Source organism: Salvelinus fontinalis, chromosome 6, assembly GCF_029448725.1.
Source record: "Salvelinus fontinalis isolate EN_2023a chromosome 6, ASM2944872v1, whole genome shotgun sequence".
NCBI classification, from domain to species: Eukaryota; Metazoa; Chordata; class Actinopteri; order Salmoniformes; family Salmonidae; genus Salvelinus; species Salvelinus fontinalis.
This window is the reverse complement of record NC_074670.1, coordinates 13,988,813-14,012,336: the sequence shown is the minus strand read 5'-3', so window position 1 is coordinate 14,012,336 and position 23,524 is coordinate 13,988,813. Positions and strand designations below refer to the sequence as shown.

General features: G+C 43.9%; 2 protein-coding genes across 3 annotated transcripts in view; both read right to left on the bottom strand.

Annotated features, from left to right (window-relative positions):
• LOC129857110 (aquaporin-10-like) lies at positions 1–11,627 on the bottom strand. 2 transcript variants are annotated; one of them, XM_055925046.1, is made up of 6 exons: positions 11,089–11,627; positions 3,891–4,017; positions 2,741–2,878; positions 2,470–2,588; positions 1,696–1,913; positions 1–1,139 (listed from the first exon to the last, which is right to left on the bottom strand). In XM_055925046.1, the coding sequence occupies exons 1-6, from the start codon at positions 11,323–11,325 to the stop codon at positions 923–925; spliced, it is 1,056 nt and encodes a 351-aa protein (XP_055781021.1). In that variant the 5' UTR covers positions 11,326–11,627; the 3' UTR covers positions 1–922. The 2 variants fall into 2 exon arrangements, with proteins under 2 accessions (XP_055781021.1, XP_055781022.1); XM_055925047.1 differs by lacking the exon at positions 11,089–11,627 and adding an exon at positions 9,884–9,978.
• Positions 11,628–14,418: 2,791 nt separating this feature from the next.
• LOC129856799 (uncharacterized) overlaps positions 14,419–23,524 on the bottom strand; it is a 25,290-nt gene continuing 16,184 nt past the window's right edge. The window contains exons 6-12 of the mRNA XM_055924511.1: positions 19,962–22,514; positions 18,986–19,778; positions 18,597–18,804; positions 18,329–18,427; positions 17,922–18,171; positions 16,894–17,010; positions 14,419–16,467 (exon numbers count right to left, since the gene is read on the bottom strand). Coding sequence (XP_055780486.1) covers positions 16,310–16,467; positions 16,894–17,010; positions 17,922–18,171; positions 18,329–18,427; positions 18,597–18,804; positions 18,986–19,778; positions 19,962–22,053 — 3,717 coding nt within the window. The 5' untranslated portion in view covers positions 22,054–22,514 and the 3' untranslated portion in view covers positions 14,419–16,309. The remainder of the gene's footprint in view (positions 16,468–16,893; positions 17,011–17,921; positions 18,172–18,328; positions 18,428–18,596; positions 18,805–18,985; positions 19,779–19,961; positions 22,515–23,524) is intronic.

The following is a 23,524-nucleotide window of genomic DNA, read 5'->3' as shown; positions in this document are numbered from 1 at the left end:
TATGGAACATTTCTGGAATCTTTTATTTCAGCTCGTGAAACATGGGAACAACACTTTACATGTTGCGTTTTATATTTTTGTTCAGTGTACAAATAGAATTCTCTGACAAATAATAGGCTTTGTGCAATTACGCCTCCCCTGGCTTGAGCTACGCCTCCCCTGGCTTGAGCTACACTTCCCCTAGCTTAGGCGCCCCCCTCCCCGAAACACTCACTCACAACCAAACAATTAATTATTGATTGGAGACAGCTCGTTTCAATTAAAGAGCGTTTCCTTGGATTTTCTGCCTGCAGCAAACCCAGTGGATAATGTTGTAAATACCTGTCAAAGATAAAACCCTCAAAAAACAACCAGAACGCCTGACTCTAATCATAATATCAATTTCTCCTTTCACCTCTGACTGTGTGTTTTTGAAGCTCACTACTAATATATACACCTGATCCTCAATCAGCAGTAGCATCTCAATAGAACAAAATGACAGGAGAGGAGGCTTGGACAAATGTTCTCCCATCAGTTTGTTAGCATGTCCTTTCTCTTATAGGAAACAGCCAGAGAAATGTCTCACCACTGGGCAAAGCTGTCAGTTCAACATCTAGCTTTGATTGACATTTGGTTGGGTTGTCAACTAACGTGAAATCAACAACATTGGAATTAGGTGAAAAGTTGGGTGAAAATAAGATGAAATGCCGTTATATTGATGGGTTTTTGCAATCAGTTTTTCACGTTGATTCAACATGATCCCATTCATTTTTGGGGTTGAAATGACATGGAAGCAATGTTGATTCACCAGTTTTTGCCCAGTGGGTCACATCTAGTAGGAGTCTCTTGCAAGTCAGTTGGAATTCAGTGATTCAAATTAAAAGATTTCCGCTCAATGCGCACATTCTCACTTCGACAGTCGGCCTGACTGTCTCTACCCTTTCTAGAACATAGCAGTTTTCAACTCCCCCCCTTCCTTCTCTGGTGCTGGGGGCTGCGTCCACACCTCCGTGGTGGGCTTGGTAGAGAAACTGTCTATGGGGGGGTTCGTTGGAAGGTCGGGCAGGTGCCATGCGATGAAGACCAGATACATCCCAGAGCCCACCATCCCTCCCAGCAGAGGAGCCATCATGGGAACCCAGAACCAGTAGTTATAACACCTAGAGAGACGAGGAGGAGGGAGGATTAGTTACCAAGTCTGCAAGTCAATCAACTTCACTTTAACAACTCGTGCCCAGTTCCAAATTGAAATACGGTGTCTGTGTGTCCGTCATGTGCCTGGTCTAGCGCATTGGTATCCGCTGATAGATGTTCCTATAGACATAAAGTGCCTTACGGGCACACTTGGTACAACAGGCGGCTGGTGGCACCTTAATTGGGGAGGATGGGCTCATAGGAATGGCCGGAATGGAATAAATGGAACAGTATCGAACACATCAAACACATGGTTTCTATGTGTTTGATTCCATTCACTTCATTCCAGCCATTAATATGAGCCATCCTTCCCTCAGCAGCCTCCTGTGCGTGGCACACTTGGCACCAACACAAACACACAAAGCAGATCTAGCTCTAGTCCAGGAGTAGTCCACTCCTTTCATATGGTTCACTCTTCTCTCCCGTGCACTTAACTGACCCCCTGACCACTTCCTGTAATAGCTGACATGTTGCATACCTGCTGACTCAGTTCAAAATGTGTTTGTGTGTTAGAAGACATACGTGAACACCTCAGTGCCCCAGCCGGCGGTCAGTGTCAAGAGGCGTGGCCCCAGGTCACGGGCAGGGTTTATCGCTCCGCCGCAATTGGACGACATCGACATGCCGATCCCCAGGACTACCACGGCAACGATGGGCGGGATCAGAGCGTCAGGGGCAGGACTATTCTTCTGGTCATCCAATGGGAGAATGCAGAGCATCAACATGGCAGTGCCCACCACCTATAGAATATGAGAAATTTGTGAAACCAGGAAATACAGGACGAGCGCTTGGGACGATAAGGTTCTATCTGCAAAAAGATGATTCTGAGATAATTGGCTTTATTAAAGTTCCAATCCCTCATTGGTTTGAATGGTGTCAACACTGTTATCTTGTATTCTTTTGAACTTAACATGAATTGGGTTATTTAGGGTACTATATAGGTAGAGAACATTGAACAGAACAAGGCTATGTCAATAACTCAGGGTTAGGGTTAGGTTTAAAATCAGATTTTAAGAAGAGAAATTGTAGAAAATAGGCAGGGTTTATGACTTTGTGGCTATGGAGGTTAGTGACGAAGGCCAAACGCTCCGAGGAAGGCCTTGAGGCCGATACGTAAAGTTATTAAAGAGCAGTGATACTATCAAGATCAGTGTGAGGGTTTCTTCTTTTTCTCATCTTATTCAGCGGTTACCATTCACCTACAACAAAAATGGCTCAGATGAGTAAGTGCCTTTTGAGTTAGTGACAAACCACCATCTTCCGTTCCTGCTTCATACTGTATCATATTGGTCTGACCTGGTCTAGGATGCTGCTGCTGAGAGATAGGTGCTCTCCGGGATAGGTGGCAAAGATGGACGCCGTCTCATTAGCCCCATACACTGTCAAATTCCCTCCACTGAAGTCCATGATAGCATCTGACAGAGAGAGGGAGCTGGTTGTTCAGTGACAGTCATCATGGCACACTATATCATAATGTCTTACTACTCTATGCTACTGAATATGCATGTAACAAGCTGACATGACACCAGTGATTGGTGGGACTGGTGTGTGAGTGTGTCTGACTGACCATAGTAAACCAGGAAGACCAGGCCAGAGGCCAGGTAAGCTCCCAGCACTTGACACAGAGCGTATGGGAGCAGCTTCACCCAGGGCACCCTGCCCAACGAACAGAAACTCAGAGTGACCGCTGGGTTCAGATGGGCTCCTACAGGAGAGAGAGAGAGGAGAGATAGAGAGAGATGGAGGGGGGAGGAGAAGAGAGGGGGGAGAATCAGTCAACCTCCTGTTTATGATCTCACCCACTAAATCTGTGAACATCACACGCACGTACACACACGTACAGGCACACACACACACACACACACACACACACACACACACACACACACACACACTAAAAGAGTGAGAGTGTGTGTGGGAGTGAGACCTTGGAGAGTTGTGGCCATTACAGTAACAGCCTGATGCAGAATGAATCACCAGGACATTACAGACAGCTAGCACTGTGTGACCACAGTAATGTTACAGTCATATAGAAGTCTGGGTGCTGGTGTGACCATTTCACACCACCCCTACGTCTATTACTGTTGCCAGACTGACATTGCCAGTATGGTCTAAATACGTAGAATGGGAGAGTACAGACATATAAGAAACGCTAAGGAAATCAAGCTTAGTCATGGTACAGCAAACTGTCCAGTGTTACCTAGTGCTGATTTTTCAGTAACATTCCTAGTGTTGATTCAGGTGTTCAATTACCTCTGTAAGTGTTACATTTATACTCATTGCTGTAAAAAGAACCCAAGCGTTGGTGTTAATAATAACCAGTGTTAAACCAAAACCACACCCATCATTATCATATTTCCCAGCATGCTCTATTGCAGGTGGATTTTTGGAAATGTTTATTTCAATATCTATGTTTTTTTTATGCACTGTTGATTCATTAATCTTATACTACTTAAATATAAATAACATACATTTTCTAAACTAATCCAACTTGGATTTATTGCGCCCGTTATTGAAATGGTTGTTCCAGTTTGGCTTCCATTCCAACCATTACAATGAGCCCATCCTCCTATAGCTCCTCCCACCAGCCTCCTCTGTACTGTACATACTGTATACTGTATGAGTTGTTGTTTAAAGTGGAGAAAATGACAGTATTTAGTCTAGTCCAAGGATTGGGATGGGAGTTGGTTTGGGATGAAAGGTGTAGTAGGGTTTACCTGAGACCCCCTTGCAGAGGTACATGGCAGACATGACCCCTACAGAGAAGGCCATGTTGGCTGAGAGGTACTGTCCCTTAGTCTCTCTACTGGTCTTCACCTGGGCTGATGCACTACAGCCAAACATCTAGAGGAAGACAGAGGGGGAGAGAAGGGAGGCAGAGATAAAGTCAAGTTTGATTAAAGAGGCAGTCTGGTCTCATAGACTAGACGTAACATAGTAAATATAAATCCGGGATACTCAAATGAGTATGATATTCAACGTTTAGTGCTGAGCGATTACTGCTTTTTGAGGTCGGTTCATTTTCGGGTACAATTTTTTTTGTTGACATTATTAACTAGGCTACCTGCCACCCCGAAATTATGAAAAATATTAATAACATTCCCCCCATGAGGCCAAAGAGGGTGATTTTGGTCATTGACTGCAGGAAAGGGATACCCTCCAGAGATGGGAAAACGTGTTTTTTTTATCCAGTTAATTTGTTTTTACCAATTTACACTTCTCAAAAGACATTGAATAGGTGGAACGACCCAGAAAGCGAGAGGAAGTAGGTGTATGTGTGCTTCAACTGATTCTTGTTGCTGTGTGACTGTCAGTCATTAATATGGGCAGTATTGTTACAGTTTCTACTGTATGTTAGTCCGTGACCGTCAGGTCTATTCCAGCTTGTCCATGCGTTCATGTGTCTGTGTGCAGGCTGAGTCCTTGCTGAATCACACAGCTGAGGAAGGGAAAGTGCTAGAACTGGATGTCCTTCTAGCCATGGCTGCAGTGTACTGTACCTGTCTGTTCATGTTCCCTCTCTTTCTTTTACAGTTTCTCCCTTGAGCTCCTCTCTTTCCCCTCTCTATCACATCCCCTTACACCCCCTTTACCTCTACTCTACTTGCGCTTTGCTTCTCTAATTCTTTCTTTCTCCCTCCTTCTTTCTCCCCTCCACTCTCATCTCCTCCCACACGATATTCTTTCAACCTGGAGTCAGGGGTAGACGTAACATAGAAAACTTAAGTAATGTGAATAAATGATGGTTAACCTGTTGGGGATGGGGGCGCTGTTTAGACTACTTATGCTAATTTGGCTAATTTTTTAAACGGCTTCCCACAAAATCCTTGATCGTACAATATGCATATTATTATTATTATTGGATAGAAAACAGTCTATAGTTTCTATAGGAGTTGAAATTTTGTCTCTAAGTGGAACAGAGCCCATTCTACAGCAATTTCCCTGACATGGAGTCAGATTTGAGAAATGTTGGCCACTGTTCTGAAGTCATTTAAAAGGGCACTGTCGTTGCTATGACTATACGGACACTTCTTACGTCTTCCCCTGGATGCCTTTACGTGATGACGATTCCAACGGGGTCGATTGCGCGTTCACAGGCCCTACAAATGAAAAAACCCTGAAGCTAGTCATTCTTTGGGAGCTGCGTCATGAGCCAAGAGGACACCGGCGCGCACTTGTTCCAAGCGTTAGTTTAGCCTGTTATATTTCTCCGGTCATCTTTTCACTCGTTATAGGAGTTAAAAACATCATAAGGTAGTTAATTTAAAGCGTTTTATAGCAATTTATATCCGTTTAGTGCGATTTTGGGACATTTATTTTTGCAACGATGTGAAAAGTTGGGCACGCTTTTCAGTTCATCCCGAACGCAGTTGACATTTCCACATGGCAAGAGGACAGCTTTCCACCAAAAGACGATTTCTCCCAAGAAAGGATCCTTTGCCCAAGATACTGATGGAAGAACAGCTCAAGGTAGGACATTTTTATTATGATAAATCGTGTTTCTGTCGAAACATTTTAGTGGCTTAGGACGCCATGTTTTTTGACGTAGCTTCGCTTGGCGCAAACTGTATTGAAAAGTAAGGATAAATTAAAAAATGTAATAACGCAATTGTATTAAGAATTAAATTGTCTATCAATCCCTGTCCACCCTGTATTTTTTAGTCACGTTTATGAGTATTTATGTATAAGAGTAGATCACTGTCTAAGTGGCGCAAGGACATTTTCTGACCAACTGAGCTACATTTCACATTGTCTAACCATGATTTTGGGGGCTAAATATAAACATTTTCGATCAAACTGTATATGCATGTTGTAATGTGATGTTACAGGAGTGTCATCGGAAGAATTCTGAGAAGGTTAGTGAAAAAATTAATATCTTTTGGCGATGTTGACTTTTATCGCTCACTTTGGCTAGAATCAATGCTGGGCTGCTAATTGCTATGTGCTAAGCTAATATAACGATTTATTGTGTTTTCGCTGTAAGACACTTAGAAAATCTGAAATATTGTCTGTATTCACAGGATCTGTGTCTTTCGATTCGTGTATGCTGTGTATTTTTACGAAATGTTTGATGATTAGTAGTTAGGTAAACACGTTGCTCATTGTAATTATTCTAGTCCATTTGTGATGGTGGGTGCAATTGTAAACTATGAAGTCTACCTGAAATATGCACTTTTTTCTAACAAAACCTATCCCATACCATAAATATGTTATCAGACTGTCATCTAATGAGTTTTTTTGTTGGTTAGGGGCTATAAATATCTTAGTTTAGCCGAATTGGTGATGGCTACTGGTGTTGGTGGACAAATAAAAGATGGTGGATTATGCTAATGTGTTTTTAGGTAATAGATGTACATCTTTACATATTGTGTCTTCCCTGTAAAACATTTTAAAAATCGGAAATGTTGACTGGATTCACAAGATCTGTGTCTTTCATTAGCTGTATTGGACTTTAATGTGTGAAAGTTAAATATTTTAAAAAAATATTTTTTTTGAATTTCGCGGCACTGGTTTTTCAGTGGGGGGGGGGGGGGGGGGTGCCGCTAGCGCCACGCTGATCCTAGACAGGTTAATACGTGATAAGCAGTAATCGACAGTCACTACCATCATGGGACTTTTATTCATTGTTTTATTCTGTGTTGTTGCAGCATTCATCCTACATAATGCATAGTGCATTTAAAACCTCTTAACGATTAGACCCTTTTTTTTTAATCGCCTAAAATGACATACCCAAATCTAACTGCCTGTAGCTCAGGCCCTGAAGCAAGGATATGCATAATCTTGATACCATTTGAAAGGAAACACTTTGAAGTTTGTGGAAATGTTGAATATAACACATGAGAATGAGAATCTAACACATTAGATCTGGTAAAAGATAATACAAAGAAAAAACTTACAGTTGTTTTGTATTTTTTTTGTACCATCATCTTTGAAATGCAAGAGAAAGGCCATAATGTATTATTCCAGCCCAGGTGCAATTTATATTTTGGCCATTAGATGGCAGCAGTGTATTTGTAAAGTTTTAGACTGATGCAATGAACCATTGCATGTCTGTTCAAAATTTTGTCTCAAGACTGCCCAAATGTGCCTAATTTGTTTATTAATACATTTTCAAGTTCAAAACTGTGCACTCTCCTCAAACAATATCATGGTATTATTTCACTGTAATAGCTACTGTGAATTAGACAGTACAGTTAGATTGACAAGATTTTAACTTCTTGAGAATACAGGGGGTGCTGTTTTTGCATTAGCATAATTTCCTCTACAGATTAAACTGCCTCTTATTCAATTATTGCTCTTACTATATGCATATAATTAATACCATTGGATAGAAAACAATCTATAGTTTCTAAAACCATTTCAATTTTGTCTCTGAGTGAAACAGAAGTCATTTGACAGCACTTTCCCTGACCAAGAAGAAGAATGCAAGATGTGTATGCTCGCTTCAACGCTCTGCCTATATATGGTCACGCCACCTATGACCCGAAACACACTTCATTCGTCTTCCTCTGGGTGTCAAGAGGACGTCAGAGGAGAAATTCTTTGTTTATCTTGTACTGACGTGAAATAAGACCTATTTCTTTGGCGTGACCGACAACTTCCGGTTCTCTGAATCGCGCGATTTGGAGGTGCGATTGTCTACTGTTTTGCTGCCGTTACGGATGAAAACTATCTCCGTCTCGATGTTTGTTTGATACATGTGACCATATCATCTTAATGTATGTTTTTTCAATATAGTTTAATCAGATTATTTGAATTTTTTCGGGAGTTTTGCCGTGTTCCGTTCTGTGACTTTTTTTACTTTGGCCAGTCGACCAGTACATATGCTAAATGAAGAGGGAAAGTTGCCATTATGAATGGATTGAACGACTCATCAGGACTAAGGACACCTTGATCAACATTCTGATGAAAGATCAGCAATAGTAAGACCCAATTTACGATGTTATTTCATATATCTGTCGTGCATGTGAACTGGTCGGGGGCGCCCAGCTGGTTCTGGCTGGCGTGGCTATGCTAATTTAGCGCTACATTTTGTTTTCGCTATAAAACATTTAATAAATCAGAAATATTGTTTGGATTCACCAGATGTTGGGCTTTCAATATCTGTACGCTGTGTATTTTTTCTGAAATGTTTTAAGACAAGTAATTAGTTATATGACGTTGGTGTCTGTAATTGTTCTGGCTGCGTCGGCACTATTTCAGATTGCAGCTGCAATGTAGAACTGTGATTTATACCTGAAAAATGCACATTTTTCAAAGAAAAACTATGCTATACCATAAATATGTTATCAGACTGTCACCATGTTGGAGTAAAAAAATGGTGTCTTTTGCTAACGTGTTTAGCTAATAGATTTACATATTGTGTCTTCCCTGTAAAACATTATAAAAATCTGAAATGGTGGCTTTATTCACAGGATCTGTATCTTTCATTAGGTGTCTTGGACTTGTGATTTAATGATATTTAGATGCTACTATTTAATTGTGACGCTATGCTAGCGATGCTAATCAGTGTGGGGGGGGTGGGGGGTGCTCCCGGACCCGGGGTAGGTGCTCGGTAGAGGTTAAGCCAGTATTATATATTTCTATGTCCTGGGAAATTTTCATGTTACCTCCAACCTCATGAATTTCATACCCAAGAAGACTCAATGCTGTAATCACTGCCAAAGGTGCTTCAATAAAGTACTGAGTAAAGGGTCTGAATACTTAGGTAAATGTGATATTTCAGTTTTTTTTTTAAATTGCAAACTTTTCTAAAAACCTGCTTTTGCTTTGTTGAATGTGAACAACCCAGCAGTGTTGCAGTTCTTGACACAAACTGGTGCACCTGGCACCTTCTACCATACCCCGTTCAAAGGCTCTTAACAGAGACCAGCTTAGATAACCAGTCTTACAAGTCTGTGTATTGTGGCTTATTGAAGGCTATAGATAAGGAGAAGTAGTTTACTAAAAGTAGATGGGTCGTTCCACGAAAGAGTGCCTTTTGCGTCCCTTTGATATTTCAGTTCTAAATTGTTCACCAATATTGAAATAGCCTGTTACATTAAATGAAGTGCCCTTTAATATAGGCCAGATGGAGAATTCAATACATCAGATATTTCATCATGTAAATGCAATAAAGATGTGTTATTTTGACATGTGACATCTAGGAACATTTTAACCCACTTAACCCCAACATTTCATCATCATTGTAAAAGCCCTAGTTATTTTGTTGCTTTGAAAAAGTAATTTCTGAAGATTTTTTTTTCATGCGATTAATGAATAATTTACGTCTGTCCCTAATTTTAAGGTCAACCCTGTTACATGAACTGAACTTTCATTTTATTATGGTGAAACTATTCCTTTTTAAATATTTAGTTTTTACAACAGTGGGCTAAATCAGGGTTACAGAATGATTCTTAGTAGTCTTAAACAAATCTACTTGGAACCAAAAGTATACACCTCATACACATGGTTAGAAAAGAAGACACCTGTACCATGTCACATACTGTATAGAGTTGAAATGTTTTCCGTTTTGACTTTTCATCCCAATATTACACTTACATACATCACAGAAGACTGAAATATAACAAAGCTGTTTGACATAAACAGATTTTCGTCAGTTTGAAAACCAATCATCTTTATTAATTATGAAATTATTTATTTATTTTATTATTTTATTTAACTAGGCAAGTCAGTTAAGAACAAATTCTTATTTACAATGAAGGCCTACCGGGAAACAGTGGGTTAACTGCCTTGTTCAGGGAAGGATCGACAGATTTGTACCTTGTCAGATCGGTGATTCGATCCAGCAACCTCTAATGTGTTCTTAATGTTTTGTATATTTTTATATTCCCTGTCTGATTCCCAGTCCATCCACTAGATAGCAGTAGGAGATCACATGATGTCTCTTGGCCACTTGAAACCAGTTGCATCTGGTTTGGGTAGCGAGTCACGGTGACAAAATGGGAGAGGGGTTAACTTGCCTGGCCCAAAACAACCGCTCAGAGTTGAACAAAGATGCCATACAGCTAAAACCTCTCTGGTTATAGCTTCAAGCTATCAACTTCTTATCAAGTCATAATGTACCAAATGACTTTTTCATAAGCTACTATAATAGGATACTGATAAAAAATATGTTCACATTTCGACGCAGGCAGTGGTGGAAAAAGTACCCAATTGTCATACTTAAAAGTGAAGGTACCTTAATAGAACTCAAGTGAAAGTCACCCAGTAAAATACTACTCGAGTAAAAGTCTAAAAGTATTTGGTTTTAAATATACTTAAGTATCCAAAGTATATGTAATTGCTAAAGTAAAAGTACACATTTTTCAAATTCCTCATATAAAGCAAACCAGACGTCACCATATCCTAGTATTTTAATTTTATTTTTACGGATAGCCAGGAGCACGCTCCAACACTCATTTACAAACGAAGCATGTGTGTTTAGTGAGTCCGCCAGATCAGAGGCAGTAGGGATGTATACATTTGACCATTTTCCTGTCCTGCTAAGAATGCAAAATGTAATGAGCACTTTTGGGTGTCAGGGAAAATGTATGGAGTAAAAAGTACATTATTTTCTTCAGGAATATAGTGGAGTAAAAGTCAAAGTGGTAAAATACAGATAGCCCCAAAAACAACTTAAGTTGCACTTTAAAGTATGTTTACTTAAGTACTTTACACCACTGCATGTATGAACATGGTTGCAATAAGTGGTGTTGACTGGTGGTCATTTGTCTACTTACTGATTACTCAGATTATCTCAATTATTTTTTGTGGTTGCAATGTTGAGAGGAAAACCTGCAAGTAAGCACTTCATTGTACTGTGCATATGACACACACACATATATATATTTTTTATTTTCTTCTGTCTATAAAAATAGTGTGCTTTATGTTTTCCATTTTGAACAGTAAGGCTTTTAAAGCTAGGCTACTCACCAGCAGAACAAATGTTCCCATCAGCTCTCCCAAACACTCCCGAGCCAAGGGGTTCGTCACCCTCAGAGTCTGCTTCACCCCCTCCATTTGGGGCTTAAAGCTGGGTCCCTTAACCCCCATCTTTCTGACCTCTGGGGCCACTGGCCAGGGATCTTTGTCTGGTACCTGCCCTCTCTCCTTCATCCCCAATACCTGTTTGTTAGCCTGGACCTGTCCCTCTGTCCCATCTATACGCATCTGTGCCTAAACCTGTAGCTTACACCTGGCCAGCCTAAAGATGATCTGTGTGTATGATGCTCTGTGCAGATCAGATGCCCACGCAGATCAACTGGTTTCTGCAGAATCTTGGAGTCAAGTTGTTATTCACACACTGTCAAAGGCAAAAATAAAAAGTGTCATTCAGTCAATAACAGCTGTCATCTTCACCTGTCTGTCGCCTGTCAGTCATCATCTTTCCCCGTACACTCCTTTACTAGCTAGTTACCGTCTTTATCAGTGTTCGACCTGTCCCCTCATCAAATCCACGTCAACCACACACACACACACACACACACACACACACACACACACACACACACACACACACACACACACACACACACACGGCTGACTGTCCATTAACTAAAGTGTCGGATCTGATCATCAGACTTTGGCCTCCATAACCATGAACTCTAAACTGCACAAAACCTAGTTTTAAATCCTAGTTAAATGTCATCCTTCTTCTAAACAAACAGTATCTGCTGTGTTTTTGGTGTGATTAAACACTTGAGCTCCTTTGTCTTACCATGCTTGAGGAAGTCAATTAGCGGAAGTCATTTAAAAAAAAGTTGAATCCCAGATTGATATTGCTATCTTGAAAGCTACCAAGCTACCTAGCTACCAAGCTACCAAGCTACCAAGCTAACAAGCTACCAAGCTAACTAGCTACCTAGCTACCTAGCTGCCAAGCTAACTAGCTACCAAGGTAACTAGCTAGGCATATCCTTTTAGCTGTTTTGTTCCGATATAAATATAATTAGAACATCATTATAGTTTTAACCCGAGATCTACTTATCTGGGCTTAAAATGAAGTATTGCAACACATCTCTGACTGTCTTCCCTTGTTTCTCTAGTCTTCTTTGTATTGAGTAAAATGCAGTTCAATATTGAGTGAGCGTTGTGTAAGAGCGGTGTATAATATCTGTATGCTGTGTTTACAACCCCACCTGACCCTAAAGATACCACAGGGAATTAGATAAGGACCATGTGACCTTCCGGGGGGTTTAGCATCTTTAACAACATGATCTCCTAAGGTGCCGTGTGTGTGTGTGCATGTGCGTGTGTGTGTGTGTGTGTGTGTGTTTGTGCATGTGTGTTTTTGTGCATGTGTCCGTGTGCGTGCATGCCCATTTGTGTATTCTGATTCTTCATTATTAGTACATTTCAAAAGAACTTCACAATCGTACAACACTGCCCTTTGGTTCTTTTGGCAAACCTAATGTAGGCCTGTGCCAACTAGGCAACTAATCATTAATTAAGCCTTTGTTGACAACTCCACCAGAGTGATAAGATAGGTCAATATAACCACATTGACCACTCTTGTAACAGTGTTGAGTAATCTACTGTAATTAATAAACCACAGAGAAAAATGAAAGAGCGAACAAACACAACTGAGGAAGGCAAGTGAACTGCCCTTCAATTTCAGGTAAATTAAAGAAGAAAATATGTGCTTAGAGCTGGCACAACTCTGTATGCTACATGACAGACCCATGTGTCTGCTCTAGAAAAGACATTTCTATCTGAACGTTATGAAAAGTCACTTCTCCTGAACAGTCCCTGATGAACCCCTCAGGATAATAAAAAGACAGTACCGATAATGACGCAGGGAAGACGGACGCTAATGAAACGCAGCTTGGTTGAAATGTTATGAAGTATCACTAGCTCACTAAGGTCACACTGGGCAGCAGTAAACAAAGACTTGGCAATCCATGCTTTTGTTACTTCTAGGTTAGACTACTGCAATGCTCTACTTTCCGGCTACCCGGATAAAGCACTAAATAAACTTCAGTTAGTGCTAAATACAGCTGCTAGAATCCTGACTAGAACCCAAAAATGTGATCATATTACTCCAGTGCTAGCCTCCCTACACTGGCTTCCTGTTAGGGCTGATTTCAAGGTTTTACTGCTAACCTACAAAGCATTACATGGGCTTGCTCCTACCTATCTTTCTGATTTGGTCCTGCCGTACATACCTACACGTACGCTACGGTCACAAGATGCAGGCCTCCTAATTGTCCCTAGAATTTCTAAACAAACAGCTGGAGGCAGGGCTTTCTCCTATAGAGCTCCATTTTTATGGAATGGTCTGCCTACCCATGTGAGAGACGCAGACTCGGTCTTAACCATTAAGTCTTTACTGAAGACTCATCTCTTCAGTGGGTCATATGATTGAGTGTAGTCTGGCCCAGGAGTGTGAAGGTGAACAGAAAGGCTCTGGAGCAACGAACCGCCCTTGCTGTCTCTGCCTGACCGGTTCCCCTCTCTCCACTGGGATTCTCTGCATCTAACCATATAACATGGGCTGAGTCACTGGCTTACTGGTGCTCTTTCATGCCGTCCCTAGGAGGGGTGGGTCACTTGAGTGGGTTGAGTCACTGACGTCATCTTCCTGTCTGGGTTGGTGCCCCCCCTTGGGTTGTGCCGTGGCGGAGATCTTTGTGGGCTATACTCGGCCTTGTCTCAGGATGGTAAGTTGGTGGTTGAAGATATCCCTCTAGTGGTGTGGTGGCTGTGCTTTGGCAAAGTGGGTGGGGTTATATCCTTCCTGTTTGGTATCATCGGATGGGGCCACAGTGTCTCCTGACCCCTCCTGTCTCAGCCTCCAGTATTTATGCTGCAGTAGTTTGTGTCGGGGGGGCTAGGGTCAGTTTGTTATATCTGGAGTACTTCTCCTGTCCTATCTGGTGTCCTGTGTGAATTTAAGTATGCTCTCTCTAATTCTCTCTTTCTCTCTTTCTTTCTCTCTCTCTGAGGACCTGAGCTCTAGGATCATGCCTCAGGACTACCTGGCATGATGACTCCTTGCTGTCCCCAGTCCACCTGGCCGTGCTGCTGCTCCAGTTTCAACTGTTCTGCCTGCGGCTATGGAACCCTGACCTGTTCACCGGACGTGCTACCTGTCCCAGACCTGCTGTTTTCAACTTTCTAGAGACTGCAGGAGCGGTAGAGATACTCTTAATGATCGGCTATGAAAAGCCAACTGACATTTACTCCTGAGGTGCTGACTTGTGTCGTGGATAATCGTCTCAGAAATATAACACTCTTACAAGAACTTGTAAATTCAATATAGGCTTTAATACAAAGTATATCATTAGCCTAGATGGTCCGCGGGACACACACCTTCCCAGAGCACTGGCTCTGTCTTTATACACACACAGCACATGAGTTCATCACATATGTTAATTAAATTACTCCTAGGTCATCTGCCACCATTATCTTTTATTTTGGCTTCCTGCTTGTTTACGCCCAATAACGCCTGTATCCGCTCTTGATTAGATTATAAAGGTGGCAGGACCCTCTCGTGTCCTAAAATTAATATATATCTGTCTTACCCTAAGCACTTATGGCCTTTACCCTAAGCACTTATGGCCTTTCCTCTCTATTTAATCTTCATAATGGTGTCCTGCTCTTTCCATAAATGCACTTCAAAGCACGTATGGCTTCGGCCATTTTACTATCTATTTACTCTTTGGTTTCCTGTTTTTACCAGAATGGCAAATGCACTCACGTGTTGCCTTCTCTTCCTTCTCCTCCTATATTCTAATGTACACCTGTCTTTTGCTCAATAGTGTGATATCTGTCTCTATATGTCTAAGTACTAACTCCTACACTTTCTGCACCCTCGACAAGTACTGTGATTATTATTATTTGACCATGCTGGTAATTTATGAACATTTGAACATCTTGGCCATGTTCTGTTATAATCTCCACCCGGCACAGCCAGAAGAGGACTGGCCACCCCTCATAGCCTGGTTCCTCTCTAGGTTTCTTCCTAGGTTTTGGCCTCTCTAGGAAGTTTTTCCTAGCCACCGTGCTTCTACACCTGCATTGTTTGCTGTTTGGGGTTTTAGGCTGGGTTTCTGTACAGCACTTTGAGATATCAGCTGATGTAAGAAGGGCTATATAAATAAATATCTTTATTTATCTCTTGTTAAGGGCAGAAAAAGCTACGCTTAGTATTACATCGGCTATTGCCTAATGCCATCTTATCACATGGTCAGGTGTCAGGGAGGGAGACCCATCCAATGAGAACCCATCCCACCAAGAGCAGTGTCTTCTGACAAGTTGCGTCCTTCTGACCTGACCTGTCGCTAATTAATGAGTGACGTTAATCAGTAACATTAATCAGTGTAATTCGAACGCGATGTGTCACTGAGACATTGCATAAACACATATAGGCCTATAAACTACACCGAAGAGCTTCATTGCACACACACATACACACACACACACACACACACCTATCCCTGAGAACAGAGTATATTTGTGAGCAGCATAAGTGGCCAGATAATATGTGATCCTCTAGCGCCCCCTGTAAGTAAACCAATGTACATTTACATTTGAGTAATCTAGCAGATGCTCTTATCCAGAGTGGTTTACAGGAGTAATTAGGGTTAAGTGCCTTGCTCAAGGACACATCAACATATTTTACACCTAGTCGATTACTGGCCTAATGCGCTTAACCGCTTAACCGCTACCTGCCGCCATGTACTGTGTTTAAACAGGGACCGTTTTCAACCATGGGGTTATTGTAGGATTTATTAACAGCAAGTAGACAGAGGACGGATATTAACTTTCTAGTCACAATATATATTACAGCCATATACAAACTCCTTACATTTCATCATATAAAACAATGGGCAGACTAGGTATTAAAGAAACATTAAGCATATTTCTACAAAATTAAATAAATGACCTCTGTATTGATCTCTCTCTCCCTCTTCATACCCTGGGTTGACCCTATATACAGACAGGCCCTCTCCTCAATGTTTACTGGTCTCTTCAGTGCTTTGTTATCGTATGACTGGTGCAATACATATCATCCCTCTTACTTGAGGTAGAAGTTGACCCGAACCACATATCCAGAATCCGATTGGCAACCCTCACTTCAACCTCATAGGAGTACAATGCTTCAGTGCCTTGTTATAAGCATATCGAGGGTACATATCAATGTTCATTCCTGTCACTGTGGTTTGTGAGGACGGTGTAGTACCACATCCACAGGCCCAGGGGGCAGTGTTCTGATCATGGTCCAGGCCTCCAGCCTCCTCAGGCCCACCAAGCTCACACCCTCGATCTCCAACACCTCGTCCCCTGGAGACACCTGGTTCACTGGACCACCTGAAAGAGAAGAGGGGCTTATTGTTAGTGGATGTTTACCTTGATATCTTTATCAGACACCTCATAACCAATGGTCTGAGCTTGGAGTTTGACACACGTGTTTCGGCTGACTAAAGAGACATTCATTTGAATGACCTCAATAGAAAGGCCATCTCCACTACCATGTGATGATATACAGGAAGTGTATTTGATTTATTTGGCCATTTAAAAACACAATATGTGTGGACACAATGCATTATTGCAGTTTTTAAATCAATGAGAATTACAAAAAACTTTAAACGTATTTCCATTATGGTCCTCTTGAAAATACATGAAAACAGAATATATTCACAAGATGATAACATGAAAACAGTAATAGGAATAAAATAGATGATCAAGTAACGTTCACTAATACTATTATATTTTGTAGGTAGGTTGACCTCTCACCCAGGAAGAGTTTCTGTACGGTGAGGGGTTTGTCTCCCAGGCTGGAACCCACTCCTCCCTCCAGACTGAAGCCCAGGTCTCTGCTGCGCTTCTCCAGCCTCACACACATCCTCTGACCTGACACACAGGACACACACACACGGTCAAAATGACTCCCACACACACATTTGCCCACGTTCTCTGTCAAAACAACAGGTTCAGGGTGATAAGAGAGAAGCTGTGGAAAAAACAACAGGTTCAGGGTGATAAGAGAGAAGCTGTGGAAAAGCAACAGGTTCAGGGTGATAAGAGAGAAGCTGTGGAAAAGCAACAGGTTCAGGGTGAGAAGAGAGAAGCTGTGGAAAAGCAACAGGTTCAGGGTGAGAAGGGAGAAGCTGTGGAAAAGCAACAGGTTCAGGGTGAGAAGAGAGAAGCTGTGGAAAAGCAACAGGTTCAGGGTGATAAGAGAGAAGCTGTGGAAAAGCAACAGGTTCAGGGTGATAAGAGAGAAGCTGTGGAAAAGCAACAGGTTCAGGGTGAGAAGAGAGAAGCTGTGGAAAAACAACAGGTTCAGGGTGAGAAGAGAGAAGCTGTGGAAAAACAACAGGTTCAGGGTGAGAAGAGAGAAGCTGTGGAAAAGCAACAGGTTCAGGGTGAGAAGAGAGAAGCTGTGGAAAAACAACAGGTTCAGGGTGAGAAGAGAGAAGCTGTGGAACAGCAACAGGTTCAGGGTGATAAGAGAGAAGCTGTGGAAAAGCAACAGGTTCAGGGTGATAAGAGAGAAGCTGTGGAAAAGCAACAGGTTCAGGGTGAGAAGAGAGAAGCTGTGGAAAAACAACAGGTTCAGGGTGAGAAGAGAGAAGCTGTGGAAAAACAACAGGTTCAGGGTGAGAAGAGAGAAGCTGTGGAAAAACAACAGGTTCAGGGTGAGAAGAGAGAAGCTGTTAAATGACTTTGGAACATTGATCAATGTTGTTCTGCTTTAGATAACTTTTACCACAGTTCGAAAAAGTGCTACTGCAATGCTCCAACCAGCTGATCCATCTCACCAGTGTTAGCAGGCTCTGTCTGTGTCCCTCCTCGACTGTCAGTCACTGTTCCTCCCTTACGGGGGTCTGTTACCCCCCCTCTCCTCAAAACAACCACGCCCATCCCCTGAGTCCGTGCCCTCCTTAGTGTCCTCAGCACCTCCCAGTGGGAGGAGCCACACAGCGCTGTGCCATTGATTGACAGGACCTTGTCTCCCTCCTGGATGGATCCCTCCTTAGCAGCCACCCCTGCCGGGAACACCTTATGGACCTGGAAGACAAACACCAGAGGTCAGAGTAGACCAGGAAGTGAAAAAACATGATGCCTAGGCTTTAGATCAGTGGGCTAATGTGGTCTTGAATTGTGTGGGCGACCTGAGTCGCTCACAGAAACATGGAAGCATTGGTACTAGTTGAGTAGTACTCACAATGACAGGTTTGTTCTGGTCCACTCCTCCTGCCATGGTGAAGCCCAGTCCCACACCAACATCCTTATGGAGAACCACCACCTGGACATCCTCATAGTTCTATAGAGCGGGGAGAGATAGCGAGGGCCATAGAACAGCAACAGCACAAGATGGCAGTTGAGCATTGACAAATACTGATGCTATTATTAATGCTAATTAGAATGGAATAACACTAATGTAATGTTTTAGCTGGTTGTTTAGTCTGGTATAGTGAAGATAGTTGTAGTGCCTGCAGCGTTGTGTCCCCCAGGCCCTTTACGTCGTCCAGCAGGCGGTTCAGCTCATCACTGCCCAGGACAGACACACAGGACAGTGCCGACACGTCAGACGACAGGCTGGCTGACCGGCTGGCTGACCGGCTGGACGGCCACTCCTCACTGTCAGAGGAAGACTGGGGATCATAGTCCACCTCTCCGAAGTTACACAGCTCTGCCAGACTGAGGGGAGAGACATAGTGGGGGAATAAACTCAAAGATAAAGTTGAATGATTAGATAAAAACAAGTAACAGGTAGCCTGACAATAGTCACACCTTTCTAGCTGTTAATTGACTTTTAAACATGGTGCTTGTTGTGTTAGCGTAGTATTTTCATCATCAGTTGAAAACAGAAGTGACCCACCTGAGAGAGAAGCTCCTGCGATGTGATTGGCTCATGGCGCTGGTGACGGTCACCGAGGATTCAGCAGAGTCTGAGTCGTAGGTGGAGTCCTCGTCCTTCTCTGTACCTTCATCATCAGTATCCTCATCACTCCATCCCCCCTCCTCTGAGTTCCATCGAGCCAGAGTGGGGAGGAGGGGTAGGCTGCTGGGGGAGGAGGAGGTGAGGGGAAGGGACAGGGAATCCCTCCCCAGGCCAGAGTGTGAGACTGGGATAGCAGGGTCAGTAGTGACCCTACCCTGGGCTGTGTGTGTGGAGACTGGAGGGTTCTTTAGGGCAGCCAGGTCTGAATCTACACCCTGTTGGTGTTTAGGCTGCAGGGAAGTAGTGGGGAGGTGTGGGGAGGTGGGAGGTGTGTTCTGGGGGTGGAAGGGGGAGTTCTGGGGGGTGTTGGTGGGTGTCTTGTCGTCATCGCTCACTGGAGATGACAGGTTAGGTGAGTCTCTACTGTGAGGCCTCCTAGAGTGGTCAGCGCCACCTGGAACGTCATTGGAGTTTTTCATAGAGTTAGACAGCTGGGAGGATGAAGGGTCCTTGGCAGTGACTGTAGTAGTCTTTGTGTTGGTGCCTCTCCTACTCCAGTCCTGGGGTGTGACTGTGTGATTGGGGAGGTCTGGCTCATCAATGGAAAAGTCTCTCAGAGTGTCTCTGGTGGTTTTGCCATTCAGAGGGATGTCTAGTTTAACCTTGAGGTTGGGAAATGTACCAGAGCCAACAGCCTTCTCCCCCACTCTTCCTGTCTCCCCCACTCCTCCTGTCTCCCCCACTCCCCGTACTAAACCTCTATAACCCACTCTGCCTATCTCCCCCACTCCCCCTCTATAACACACTCCCCCTCTCTCCCCTCCTCCCCCTCTACAACACACTCCCCCTCTCTCCCCTACTCCCCCTCTATAACACACTCCCCCTCTCTCCCCTACTCCCCCTCTCTCCCTGCTCCCCAGCCTCACCTCATCCACTGACATAGACCTCACCGCCCACCCTCTATAAGCCTTCCTCTCTTCTCGCACTACCTCACCTCCTCTCCCTCCACCAAGTGCTTTATCTGGCACACTCTTCCTTACCCCTTCTCCTCGTCCTCTCACCCCATCCATAATTACAATCCCTCCCTCTCCTCTCCCTCTCTCCCATACTCCCCTCACCCCACCTACCTGTCTATCCAACCCACTCTTCCTGACTCCCTCTCCAGACTCACTGAGCTGCTCCGGGACAGAGAAAGCCCGTCTGGGCTTCAGGTAGTTGGGCACTGGGACCTGAGATGTCTGTGTCAGAGCTTCAAACTGGTGGATCTTGTTCCTCACACTGGCTGCAGAGGGCACTACCAGTTTCCCAGGTAACTTGGTATTTTCAGTGTTCTGTAATGTTATCCTCTGTGGGGTGTTGGCTTCAAACACATCTTCTGACAGGCTCTGTTCCCTGGCCACGCCTCTACCAGGGGTCTTGCTCCCGTCATAGGTGTCAGATTGATTGGTCAGGAGAGGGTTTGACCCTGTGGTGACCCCTACTCCGGACGTTGTGATAGGCGGAGAGTCCCTGGTGGGTGTCACTGATAGTCTGTGCTGGGGGAGAGAGACTTCAGCGTTATCTCTCCCTCGCTTCTCCACCTCCTTTTTCTTGTGCCTTTTTCCTTCGACATCAGTCCATTTCTCTTTTTCCTGAGCCATGCTCCCCACCCTTATTCTCTCCTTTTCGCTGTCTTCACTACTTCCACTCTTTCTGCCCACAGTGTTTGTCACCTCCTTAATCCCTCTCTCCTGTTTGTCTCCTATTGGAGGGGATAGTGAGGGGTCCCTAATGCACACTGATGACCCCTCCACTAACAGTGTGTGTGAGGGTTTGTATGAGAGTTTGGGTGTGGTCCACCCTGACACCAGAGACACTGAGGGGCTCAAACCAGACACCTTGACTGCACTACTCTGATGTCTCTGTGGTGTGTGTGTAGTGTGTGTGGTGTTCTGTTCTACCAGGGGTGTGTGTGTGGTGTTATGTTCTACCAGGAGTGTGTGTGTGGTGTTCTGTTCTACCAGGGGTGTGTGTGTGGTGTTCTGTTCTACCAGGAGTGCGTGTGTGGTGTTCTGCTCTACCAGGGGTGCGTGTGTGGTGTTCTGCTCTACCAGGGGTGTGTGTGTGGTGTTCTGTTCTACCAGGGGTGTGTGTGTGGTGTTCTGTTCTACCAGGGGTGTGTGTGTGGTGTTCTGTTCTACCAGGGGTGTGTGTGAGAGCAGGCCGTTCCTCTCCCCCCTGGATAAACCACTGAGGGGGGAGGGAAAGGTGGAGGAAAAGGGGGAGGAGACGGGGGAGACAAAGACAGAGTCTGTGGTGGACTTCCTGCGATTGGCTGCTGTATCCCCCCCATCCCTCTCCAATAGAGACCAGTCTCCTACCGGTGCTGAGAGACGCTTGGTTCTGGTTGAGTCCTTCACATCCTCATCTCTGTTAGTAGCTTTATCAGGTCCAGTAGTCCCATAGAGCTTCTGTATCCGGTCCCAGATACTCTGACCCCTGGAGGATCCAAGAGATCCACGGGCTGGTTTTCTGGTTCCAGACCCAGGACCTGGACTAGACCTCAGCCTGGTGGGGAGGGACTGGCCCCCACTGGCCCTCTCCAGAGATAGAGCCACATACCCTAGACCCACAGGGGACACCCCTTCACCAAGGGAACACTCTGACCCCCCAACGGGGCTCATCACTTCCCCTGGTCCAACTGAGTTAAAGGCCTTCACCCTGGACAACACATTGCTCTCTCCTGCCCCCCTACTTTCCAAACTCTGTGCTCGTTTAAGTGTGGACCCCCCTAGGTTCCCAGAACACCTCAGCAGCCCCGTCCTGAGCCCCTCGCCAGGGCTAGCCCCCCTTCCTCTCCAGTCTAAACTCTTACTCCTTTTGAGCAGGTTTATCCTTCTCCACTCTGTCCTGCCCTGGTCTCCAGCCAACTTCCCTGCATTGCCACAGTTTCCTCCCCTGTCACTGCCATCCTCTGGGGTCACGTCCCTCACACCACCACTCTGTCTAAACTGTCCGGTGGCCATTGTGGAGCCTGTTGTGTATTTCCCCTCACTGGGGAATGGGCCAGTGCGAGTTGAATTATTCCAAATGTAGTATGTAGTAAAAGGTGACAGTTTAAGAATCCCAGTAATCCTTTTTGCAGTTTAACCACTGGTCAAAATCATCACAGAAGCCTTCGACAGCAGCACAGGCCTGGTAGGAAAGGTGTTTGTCTGCCCCAGCAGAAATGTCAGAGTGGTTGAACTGCAATCTGCTCATGTTTGGGGCTCCAGATATCAACAGACACTCACTTGTATATGCACAGGTTTGAGATTCCATCCATGAAGATTCTCTGCATTTCTGTCTCCCACACACTCAGAGATGATTGTTAGTTCTCCTTCCCTCTCTGTCCATTCCTCTCTGTGGTGTCGGCTCCAGTAGTCAAACAGAGGTCCTCAGCAGTCAAGTTTTCCTGGGTGAGCGGTCACACAGAAGCCTCAGAACACTGCAAACATAAAGAAATATATCATATGTCAAATGTTATGTTATACTTACATATGAAAAACATTGCATATTTTTACTGAGAAAATTCCATCTTTGAAATGAAATGGTTAGGAATGCTGAGGTAACGGTATTCTGGACACTATGGTCAAATGTAATGATACAGTACAGTTAGTAGCACACAGTAGCCAGATTACAGTCATCAGAGAGAGAGAGAGACAGGAATGGAGATGACAGAGACAGAAAGAGACAAAGAGAGAGACAGAAAAGAGAAAGACTGAAAAGGAGATGACAGAAAGAGAGAGAGACAGAGAGATAGAAAGAAGAAGAAAATACAGAAAAAGAGAGATATGTAAAGAAATGAAAAGGTCAACAACAAAAAACTAGTGAAAAAAATTATTAAGTTGAAAAAAAAGAACATGCCAAACTCTATAGTAAGTCTCCATCCAACCACCATCTCAGTTAAGTGAGGTTACCTCATCAGTGAAACTCTGCTGCCTTCCATACATTCCCCTCATTCTGACTCAATGAGTCCATTCACATAGAGGTCTCCCTCTGCACACACACACACTCACCACCTAAACACGTCACTTAAATGGGTATGTCCTAACAGCTGTTTACACTAGAAACATGTCCTGGGTCGACTGGACTGGCGACAACCTAAAATCAAACTGGAAAAACCAATCAGACAACAATCCACTCTGACACTAAGAAACAATGTATTACACAGATACAGCCTAATCTCTCTTTCCTTCCTTCTTTCTCTCTCTCTATCTGTCTCTCTCTCTCTCTCTCGCACACACACGCATATGCATGCACTCTCTCGTCAAATGAAACAATCAAAACACAGACAGAGATTCAAAGTGCTCCACAAAGGGCTCAGTCAAACAGAGTTGAATGTGATCAGATAAGATTGTAACCGAAGCGGAACTGAGTGAAACTGCTTTCCATGCAGTTTGTATGGGCACTGCTTTCAGATGGAGCTACTGATATCTACACTGTCACTACCGTAGG

Coding starts and splice junctions, on each gene's coding strand:
- LOC129857110 (XM_055925046.1), bottom strand. CDS start 11,325: ATGCGTATAGATGGGACAGAGGGACAGGTCCAGGCTAACAAACAGGTA. Junction 1,914..2,469: donor GCAGCAGCATCCTAGACCAG/GTCAGACCAATA, acceptor CATATTCTATAG/GTGGTGGGCACTGCCATGTT. Junction 1,140..1,695: donor TGGGGCACTGAGGTGTTCAC/GTATGTCTTCTA, acceptor TCGTCTCTCTAG/GTGTTATAACTACTGGTTCT.